The sequence below is a fragment of the Copadichromis virginalis genome, linkage group LG23 (genome assembly GCF_057382275.1).
Source record: "Copadichromis virginalis isolate Kocher_CV1m ecotype Utaka linkage group LG23, C_Virginalis_male_GT1.1, whole genome shotgun sequence".
Lineage (NCBI taxonomy): Eukaryota > Metazoa > Chordata > Actinopteri > Cichliformes > Cichlidae > Copadichromis > Copadichromis virginalis.
The window spans coordinates 48,902,712-48,913,346 of NC_140639.1; the positions used below are offsets into that span (position 1 = coordinate 48,902,712).

General features: G+C 43.4%; 2 protein-coding genes and 1 long non-coding RNA gene across 3 annotated transcripts; all 3 read left to right on the top strand.

The window, feature by feature from the left end:
- Positions 1-2,416: 2,416 nt before the first annotated feature.
- On the top strand, positions 2,417-6,394 carry LOC146682018 (uncharacterized). The gene is made up of 7 exons (XM_085447405.1): positions 2,417-2,542; positions 2,670-2,895; positions 3,260-3,360; positions 5,299-5,487; positions 5,555-5,629; positions 5,751-5,840; positions 6,248-6,394. The coding sequence occupies exons 2-7, from the start codon at positions 2,670-2,672 to the stop codon at positions 6,392-6,394; spliced, it is 828 nt and encodes a 275-aa protein (XP_085303531.1). The 5' UTR covers positions 2,417-2,542.
- Positions 6,395-7,674: 1,280 nt separating this feature from the next.
- LOC146682019 (dynein axonemal heavy chain 5-like) lies at positions 7,675-8,413 on the top strand. Its single transcript, XM_085447406.1, has 3 exons — positions 7,675-7,737; positions 7,804-7,990; positions 8,206-8,413. The coding sequence occupies exons 1-3, from the start codon at positions 7,675-7,677 to the stop codon at positions 8,373-8,375; spliced, it is 420 nt and encodes a 139-aa protein (XP_085303532.1). The 3' UTR covers positions 8,376-8,413.
- Positions 8,414-8,977: 564 nt separating this feature from the next.
- LOC146682020 (uncharacterized) lies at positions 8,978-10,092 on the top strand. Its single transcript, XR_014918014.1, has 3 exons — positions 8,978-9,085; positions 9,165-9,270; positions 9,518-10,092. It is a non-coding gene; the product is annotated as an uncharacterized LOC146682020 (long non-coding RNA).
- The last annotated feature ends 543 nt before the right edge of the window (positions 10,093-10,635 follow it).

The window sequence follows — 10,635 nt, forward strand, 5'->3', positions numbered from 1 at the left end:
GTATTTGTAAAACCAACTGTGGCTTAAACAGTTCACTGCTTACTCATTTGCATTTTCACTCACACACACCGTCTAAAAATAGCAGCAGCATTGCCTCAGACTCCTTTCACACAGATCTTTTTTATTACAAAGACGTCTTATATTTACAACTACTGTCAGATCTGTCAGCTTTAGCGCCTAACCAATTTCGACAAATTTAAAATAACCGCCCACCAATTAACCAGTATCAAGACTTTAACTGTTTCTGGCCTCATTTCTAAAATCCCTAACTCAATTTAAAAGCGTCAACCAACCCAAACTTTGCCTGAAGCTCTATTTTTGGCATTTCACAGCCAAGGCTTACCTCGAAGTGTTAAGTTAAAGTTACACGCCCGAAGACCAACTTCTCCTGTCCAAAAAAGCGCAGATACCGTTCCAAACGGTAAGGAGACTCTAACTCCTAGCTTAATTCCGGGATGCCCTGTACCCCACAGCTAAACCACACTGAACTAACCCTCTTCGCCGAGAGGTCAATGTCGCGCGTCCACGACAAGGAGGGAGCGTAACCTCCGGGCTCTGCGCTTCCTAGCAGACTCGAACTGCCGTTCTAGAATAATTTATAATATTTTGAAACAACAATCAACACCCAAAACAAGTGTATAACTGAGGCAGATCGACCCTGATGGACAATGGGGACTCTAACCCACAAAATGACCAACCAAGGTCTGACCTAATGACCAACCGGGACTTTAACCCACAAAATGACCAAATACCCTACCAAACTACTTGAGACTCTAACTCAATTTCTTTGGGACTTCAACCCAGTATTTAAACTTTTCCTGGCAGACTCTAACTGCTTTAGCAGACTTTACTGCTTTCATTTCTTCATTCTTCTTAGCAGAACTCTAACTGCTTCAACTCATGAGATTTTTCATCAAAATCAAAACAGACATGCACCAGTAACTTCAGTGAGTAGACTTAAATTTTATCATGTCCAATTTGGCACACTTTGGAAATAATTCAACAGGTAGTGCCTTACCTTTTGGATAAGCCGGCTTATGCCCACTCACTTAGACCACTGGAATTCATGTCTGCCCGTCAGACCACCTAAGACCCCGGATTTCTCCGTCTAAACCTCCAACTCTCCCTCCTCAATAACCGGACGAAGCCCCCAAATGTTAAGATTCAATATTGAGGAAGGGTACAAGAGGTGATCGAAGAATAACCACACCGATCCGGCCGGATGAAGTCAAACGATGATTTTAATGAATACACGCGTGGGAAGACACTCTGTACGCAGACAGCCAGTAGTCCTCGACTTAATCAAAGCATGAACAGATATTTTATAGCATCAGGGTTTATTTACTGACGCCCCTTCATACGTCACAGACACATTTTATACATAGATCAGATCAACATCATCATGACTTTTCACCCAGAAAATCATCTTCTATTTTCATGGCTTGGTACTTTCCGTTCTTATCTTAAAATGAATTGTTCCTCTTTCTTGCCGAGACAACAAGAAACGGTTCCTCTGAATAAATTTAACTCTATGTGTGTGTGTCACGACCTCACATGCTCTTTGTGTCACCTCTTCACCTACTGTCTGTGTCTCGTCCTCAAATGCTCTTTCTCAATTCACCTGTTGCACTTCTGACCTTTTACCAGACCAGAAGCTCACTGAGACTATGTGTATGTCTTCTACTAAATAAATGTTTTAACCAAGAACCTCTACTAAAACCTTAATATAAAATGATCTGATGTATAAGTGTTTTGTAAGCATGTATTGCAATTCCTTCTATGGCTCCAAGTCACTTGCACAATAGATTGTCCGAACATCGCGCCGAACAAAGCTTCCGACCCCCAATTAATTGACCGAGCTCCAACTCTTTAATAAGCACAGATATGCATTGTGTATGAAATAGTCATAACTGCTTAAGGCCTTCTTAAAGCTATCTGTTACATTGTTAAAGCCTCGTCTTAGCCTGCGGCTCAAAATAACTATCTGCTTTCACTTCTGCATACAACTTCCTGTCAGCCTGCAACTCAGTCTTTCTGAAAGAGACACTGTTTAACCCTCTGAATGCAATATCCATGCTGCAGATTATATTATTAATGCAATGGTAATAATGACAATTATTTAACTATAGCAGTAAAATAATTTCCCTTCTCGACAATATATATATAGTATATATATAACTCCACCGAGACAGCGGTGACGCGGATCTGAAGGCCAGACCATCACAGCCGCTCACTTCCCGCCTACCCGACCTTTGGAGGACCCGGCCCACATAGACCTTGAAGGCCGGGTCCTCAGGAGGATGCAGCCTGTGAGTTTGGACACGCCATGACACATGATGTTCTACACCTGATGTGTTTAAGTGAGCTCTACAGGTGATCAGACTTATTAACGTTACCAGCATAATAAACTGTCCTGTCACTGAAGGTGTCTGCCCAACAAGGACGTGGTGCTGAATGCATCCAGACCCCTGCTGACTGTCTTTGCAGCTTCGGTCAAAGGTACAGTGTCCACTGTGACCCTGAGAGCAGGACACAGCCAGAGGTGAGTCAGCAGTTACAAACTAAATGCTGCTGACATGAATCAAACTGCTGGATAACCCACTGCTCATGAAAATGGCACCTTTCTGTTGCTTTTTGAGATTACTGAGAATATTTGAATTGTGACTCAGATGGCAGATCCAGGCTCTCAGCCTCCAGCTGAAACTTCCAGTCCTCCCCCAGCCAGAAGCTCTGATGCTGGGCTGAGAGACTTTGATCCTTCCCTGGATCCAGAAATCCAGGAGGGAGAAGGAGAACAGGACCTCCTTCCTGATCTGGAGAGGCCTGAGGGAAAGAAAGATGGAGCAGACAGAGCTTTGAACAAATCCAAACCTCCTGAGCTTCACCTCCACAAAGGTGCAGACACTGATGCACAGATTCACATGTGACACCTGCAGCGTCCAGCTTGTGCCGCTGACATTATCTCCACTCTGATACAAGCCTCATTCACTCGCTCACACACGTTCATACAATCACCTTTTCCTCACAGTCACACACATGAATGTAATGAGGGGAACTCGGGGTTCACTGTCATTCCTCAGGATACTTTGATATGCAGACTGGAGGCTCTGTGGATGAAACACCGACTGTCTGAAGCACTCTGAAGTCTTCATGATGGACTTCATCCTGATTAACACTACAATACTTGTTAGAGGCCTTTTATATGTAATAATATTCTTTTCCATTAAAGCTCTGAACATTCTCACTCTTTCTTGACCAGGTGTGACAGGTGAAGGACACCGGCGAATAGGAGGACAGAAGCTGAGAGCCATTAGTCACATGACTTCAGCTGCTGCTGCCTCACCAACCACTGGCCCCTCGGTGAGTCTAGAGTTACAGCAGTGACCACAGGAAGTGCACACGTGTGATCTAAAGCTACATGTGGGCCTGTGACCATCAGTCTTCTCACTGTGGTAGACGGGTTTGTGAGTCCCTGTGATGCTGGGAGTGTCCAGGACAGTCGCTCCTGATCGGGTCTCTCATGGAAAGCTGGTCCCAGGAATTCCTGGAAAATTCCTCCACAAAAGAGAACTGGGAACATAAGTGCAGAGTGACAGAGGTGCTCAGCAACCCTGCTGTTATATGGGAATAGAACCAGAATAGTCGGCAACCACTTGAGTTAAGTTAGCCAAAGAGATGCGACTCAGACTGACTTCATCATGTTGGCAACGTGTCTGCATTGATAAACTCCAGTTATTGACAAATCAGAGAATAATTCCAGTCATTCAGAGACAGATTGTGATTGTTTGGAGGATGTAATCGTTTCCCTTCAGGGAGCGTGTTGGACGCTCAGTGTCCGGGTGATTAGCTGATGCAACTACTTAGAATCAGTTTGTGAATATGAAGAAAATCAGTGCAGTCACTGGACAAACTCTGATTCTTCCTAGTTTCACTCTTGTTTCAGTCCAGTGTGACTGAGGTGGTAAAAAATGATCTGACTTTTAGCCACACAGCTGTCTGCTAGAGAAAAAGCCTTTGTGCACAACTTTCTTAAAGGCAAACGGCACCATGTTCACTGCAGCTGCAGCAAACGCAGCAAAGAGTGAAAGTTGGACTGAGAATGTTGTGACTGTTTCATGAGAAAGAGCAGGAAAACAAGCATCACACACCCAGACACAGTGCTGGGATTAGAATTAGACTTTAGAGCCAAATGTAGGACAAAAGCTTTAATATGAAAGAGGAAAACCCAACAACAGCCAGAGCATGAAGCTCAAATCTATACCAATCACCAAGAAAGCTGACAGGCCTGTGACACGTCAGAGACGCCGTTCAAATCATAAAGAAGTTGGTTTATTGGCAAAATGTAAAAAACCAAAAGAATCAAGTCAACCTTCAGTTTCGAGCGAGTAGACCAATCAGGCACAGCAGCAGCTCTAGAATAAGCAACAATTTGATGTATTACAAACAACCTTTCATATACACACATACATATGGCTCATATGCTGTTTAAAAAGGCCTCAAAGACCCAACAGATTACACAAAGTACAAAAACACTTTCATTCAGACAACAGTCAGCTGTGCACGAGACAGAGAGCCGACTACAGTTAGTAACATGGACTCACTTTGTTTCAGACACGACACAAAGTGACACAAAGCCACAAAGAGCAGAAACATCAAAAAGGAGGCAGAGCAGCAGCAACTCTCCATGAGCTGTGAGGCTAACAGCCACCCACACTTCCTGTGATGCATAATGAAAACAACATTAACCTGAAGGATGATAACAACAGAAAGAAGTCTAAGCTAACGTTACACAGCGCTCACACAGCGCTGACTGTACAGGCCTCACACAGCTACGACCTGCATCCACAACACCTGATTCTACTGAACACAAACAAGTTAATGATATATGAGCAATCCAGGGAAGGCTTCCAGGAAGGTGAGGATCCAAAGACAGCTCTACAACAGCATCAGTCAGCAACAATGTTACTAATCACTGACTCTTTCATCCTTTTATACTCAATCAAAAAGTGCTGTGTTCACATTAGTTTCTGCTGAAATCCAGAGACTGAAAATGCGTCTTTTTAAAGTTTGAATAAACTGACTGAGCTTCTCACGAGTCCAACCGTGAGGAACACTTCCCCCCATGACACATCACAGGACAACGTCTCAGTGGAGGGGGGACAGTAGCTCAGTTTAGGCAGTCACTCTCAGAATCGATGCCTCCAGTCAGGGTCAAACGTGGTCCTCAGAAACCTGCAGATGTTTGGGCCAAGCTCTCACTGGTCTCTGCGTCTGTAGACTGAGCTGATGTTTCTCCAGGTGTCTGGTAAAAGGACGATGCTGCTGTCCAATGAGGCGAGGAGAGAAGTAGCCAAACAGGCGAGAGCCGTGAAGGAGGAACGGCGGGCAGCTCTGGATGCCCGACATAAATACCTGATGAGCAGGCTGGCAGACGCCGGCAGCCTGGAGGAGGCGGCGGTGGAAGACGCCATCGTCTCTGATGACAGAGTAAGTTCAGAGACGTGATCCTTCCTCAGAGTTGAACCTTTGAGTCATTAATGTTTGATTCTTCCAGTTCAGTCTGATCCATGAATTCTTTGCTGCAAACGGATCCAAGAAGCTGATTTTCTTCTATCAGGATGTCAAACAGGTAACTTTGATCACATTTCAATGACTGACACATGAAGGTCTAACCGCTCTTCATAATCTGCTGTCCTGTTTGTTGCAGCGTACTTTGTATTCATATCTTTTAATATCTGCCTTTCTCCCAGAGTCTGTCCTCCCGTCAGTCTTCCTTTGTGGACGCATCAAACTCAGCTGTGGCTCAGAGGAAACTCTTCCTCACTACGGGGAACCCTGAGGTTGGCTTCAGCTTTTTATGTTTAGTTCATGTGAGAATCACAGAAAAATGCTGATATGAGTGGAAGCTTCTGCTGGGAAATTGGCAAAGAGCAGATTATTGAACAGCGAGGCAGACAGTTCATTTCAGTGATGCCAGTTTATTAGAAACGAGGACTGTGGGGCTGCTGGAAGTCAGGACGGCCGTTCTCTGGATAAACCTGACAGCTGAGGTGGAGAGCAGGATTTATCCACAGACGGCTTCTTCCAAGCAAATGTCCTGAACACACCTGAGCTGAGGGTTACACAGAAACGTGTCTTAAAGCACGAGCCTGGATCAGACTCGAGGACTCAGAGCTCAGGTGTGTGACGTCACATTGATCCACCTCTCGGGGTTTTTGTGTTCTGATGTATCTGATTTCTCTTTAAGCTCCAAACAATCCCGAGCCTACGATTCATCATTGTCCTGCTCAGAGATGATGAGCCTGAGCGTGTTTGTGTTTCCATGGATCAAACTGTGCTGCTTTGTTTGGTTAACGAGGTGATTAAAGTCTTTGACCAAACACTGGATGACTGACAGCTGCAGGCTGAACATCAGGAGGTCGAGAGGCCGAAGTCTGAGGAGCTCAAAGCTCCACAAACACTTATTCACAGAAAAAAGGACTACAAACATGGAGGAGCAGCAATCAGAACACGAGCTAAAGGCTACATGCTAATAACATTTCCCCTGGATGTGGTTTTAACAGGATCATGAATGATGAAGTATTTAAAGTCAGTTCCAGCCTGAGTCGGTGCCGTGTTGGCAGCTCTGATATGCAGAAACTTGCAAACATGGGACAGGAATAAAAACACTCCTGTGACGTCAGAGTTTATGAATGATGACAAACTGTTGCTTGTTTTTAGAAACTTTGTTGATGCTTAAAATGATCAGGAAATAAAAGCTGAATAGATCCACTTCAAACAGGAGAAGCTTTCCAGTTTGCATCAGCTGGGAAACTCGCTCATATCCAGCGTTGGGCAAGTTACTTTCAAATAGTCATTCAAAATTAATTAAGTCATTAATTATAGTTACTAATTACTTCTTCAAAAAAGTAACTTAGTAACTGAGAGACAAGGTTCTAAATAAATCTCCACTCGCATCTCCACCGCCGTCTGCATCTTGGTCCTCATTCACTCCACCACACGACTGCTGCCCCAGCCGTGACAGCTTTTTATGTTTCCTCTACATTTACCTTTAAAAATTATTTACTTTGCCGTGTTTGGTATCATTCTTTTCAGCACAACCTCACGTGTCTGAATCTGCAGTTATGTTTTCATTTTGACAAACTGTATTAACACAATTGATCTAAAATCAGACAGAAAACAAAAAGTTATATTTTTTACTGTAACAACCACGAGCATGTTTAACGAATCATTTTTATAACTTTAAATGTAAATATAAATTTGAAAATTATACACACAAGTTTTGCAAACAACAAAGTTATTTGCAGCCATTTACCTTTTACCCTTTTTTTAATAACCATTAAACTATTTCCAGAACAATCAGCTGTTCTGCATTCAATAAGACGCCACACGAATTATTTGTGCGACTCCAAAATAATAATTAGTGTCCAGTATAAAGGACAAGATCACAGCCTGATACCTGCAGGTCTGACAGCAGCTCATAAGCAGAGAGTGCTCGCGGCTGTCCTTAGACACTAAACATGAAACTATTGAGGAACAAACACGCGTTTATATTGTTTATCATGACTCTGGTTTTACTGGCCTATCAACACAGTTTATAAACTGGTATATGTCACCTTGTTGCTTTGTCTGTAAGTGGTCATGTGATTGTCTTACCACGACTCTGCATACATAATGATCCATGAAAAGTCTGATTTGTGTGCAGTGCTCCTCCTGATGCTTTTGGCTGTGAATATGGTAAAAAGTGAAACAGGAAACACATTAACCTTTGTTGTTATTGCTGACCTTTGACCCTGTGCCCAGTCGTGGGGCTCTGTGCAGGACGGCGCCTCGTGTCCACACGTCCAGTCCTTCCTGTCCTCGGTGGATCAGTTTGTCAGTAATCTGAGCTCAGCCCGACTGAACATGGAGAGAAAGTTGCAGCTGCAGCACGTGGAGCTTCCTGACGCCATCAGCCAGCTGAGCAGCCCTGCAGACTACAGAGCAGCAGGTATGAAGCTCAAGCTGTTCACATCTCACACAAACAATAAGACTGTTGGAAATACAGGAAACATCATTTAAAGCTTTAAAAATCAACTCTCAGGTAAATCAAACCAGTTTATCTGTGGAAGCTGAAGGAAGCATCTGACCTGAGACGATGGCTTCTTTGAAATAATGAGTCCGTGTTCACGCGTGTTTAGAGGAACTCGTGTGTTTCGCTCTCAGCCAATAACAGTGAGCTGGTGGAGCGTCCGGAGGAGGTGTCGACCCTGTGGACCAATCAAATCAAGCAGGTGCTGACGGAGAGCGAGCAGATGAGGAAAGAGGCCGACGACGTCGGGCCGTCGGCCGAGCTGGAGCGCTGGAAGAGCCGCACGGTGACCTTCAACAGGTAGACGCGTCCTCTCAGCTGGATCTCCTGCAGCGTCAGCATTTACAGGTTTCACTTTAAACTCAGTTTATCAAACATGATCTGACGTCTGTGGACAGAAGCTCCTCAGACCTGCAACAGTTTAGTCTCCACTCTGAGACTTCAGGACAAAACCACTTTTACACAATATAACTTTCTGTTCTTTCTCTTTCTGCTCTTTAAAGTTGAAATGTTCCAAAATATTCATGTTTGTTTGTTTGTAGAATAGTTTTTAACCCTTTCATGCATGAATTATGACGACATCAATCAGGATTTATTCTTTAGTATTTTTATTCATCTTTAGGGATGAAAACAGATTTTTGAACTTCATTTTTTTAAACATGCATTTTTCCATCTTGGTTTGAAGAAATGTTTTGTGCACTTACACTGGCTGACCAGTAGGTGGCAGGTATGGCGCGACACATCAGAGTCCAATGTAGAGTTTATGTGCAAGTACAACATCAACACTGACACGAATACAAGCAAACAGCCTTTGAACTCTGTGTGTGTGTGTGTGTGTGTGTGTGTGTGTGTGTGTGTGTGTGTGTGTGTGTGTGTGTGTGTGTGTGTGTGTGTGTGTGTGTGTGCTGCAGTGAGTCTCTGACTGCTGTAATCTGAATGCGGCGTATCAGCGAAGCTTCCACAGCGTCAGAGACAAACTGAGAGGAAACCTGAGAACAGACAGTTTGACTTCAGGTGATCAGTAACTGACTCTGAGTCAGAGCGTGTCAGCAGCGTCACGCTAACCTTTACACACGTGTGTGCGTGTTTTCAGTGAGAACTACATCTTCGGGAAGTTTGACTCTTTCTGCCGCCGTCTGGAGAAGATGGCTGACATGGCGTCCACGCTGGAGAGCCTGGCTGCTCTGCAGAGCATGAAGGTGGATGATTGTCAGATTAGAAACAAGTGACTCCATCAGATATTCATCAATGCACAATAATAATTATAATAAGACATTTATAATATAAAAATGGTCGAATTAAAGTCGATGCAAAGCTACAGTGATGAATGGACATTTGTAATGATTTTGTATAAATGTATTTCCTCCTTTTATTATTTATTAATCGTGTCAAAAGTCTATTTTCCAGAAATGAGACGGATTCAAACTGAGCTCAGGTGTGTTTCAGGTGGAGGGCGTGGAGAAGATCTGTGTTCGCTACCAGACCATCGTCTCCACGACTGAGTCCAAGACCTGTGACGTCCTGGATCAGCGCAAACTGGAGGAGATTTCAAGGGGAAACAATAGAATCAGATAAACAGAATAACATACGAGACAAAATAGAAAAATACTATATCTGTCATTTATGACAATAATCATTGAATTATACTTTGAATCTCAGCGTTTACGTGAATCCTAGTTCGGTCTTCACAGTATTGGCCAACAATAACAATGATTGATTGGATCATTACTCACATTTCTTTTTTAAAATCAGCTGAGAAAAGATCTCATTTCAGTTTTTCATCAGAGGTGAAGGTCACCGACTGCCAGACAGTCACAGGACTTACAAAGATACAGAAGACTTGATTTTCAGTCTCATGTGCATCCCTGTGCTCTGCTGCCAAAACTGAATCTGGATTTATTTGAAAATTCTGAAATGATTCTGATCATTCTCCACTTTTATTATTATGGTCTGTGTGTCAGATTGGGCCTGAATATTCTTCCAGATATGCTTCCTGACAGAAATCTTCTTCTGTTCTTAATCCTGTGTTTGTGGAGCAGCTTTGTGCTTTCAGTGTCTGTAAAAGTGTGTTAAGAAAACCAAAAAGGCTCCACAGTGTGTTTGTGCTTTGGTGTTTTAATGGTTTCTTCTTCTTTGCAATAATAGAAAAGCTGGTGCTCAGAGGAAGAGGGCGGCTTTACTTGGTGTCAGTGACAGAAATGAAAAGAAGCTGAAACGAGTGAGAAGGACGATGAAGGAAACATCTGTGCTGTGTCTGCTCTGTAAGGAGAATCTCTGTGTTTCTTTGAATTCTTGCACTTTGACTGTCAGCTCTCCTGATAACTGATGATGGAGGAGAAGACATGAAAACAAAACAGCTGAATAGAAACTACTGACTCTGCAGGACCCGTTGTCCTCAGTCACCATGTTGACCTCAAAAGGTCTCGATCACAAATGTGGTGTTACAGATGTCACCAATTACAAGCCAAATGTTGTGTATTACAAATGTGTTATTATCATGTAATTGTAAGTTTGTATGCTGTCTCATCATCACATCCTAAAATAAGAGCTCTTTAACACCTCAG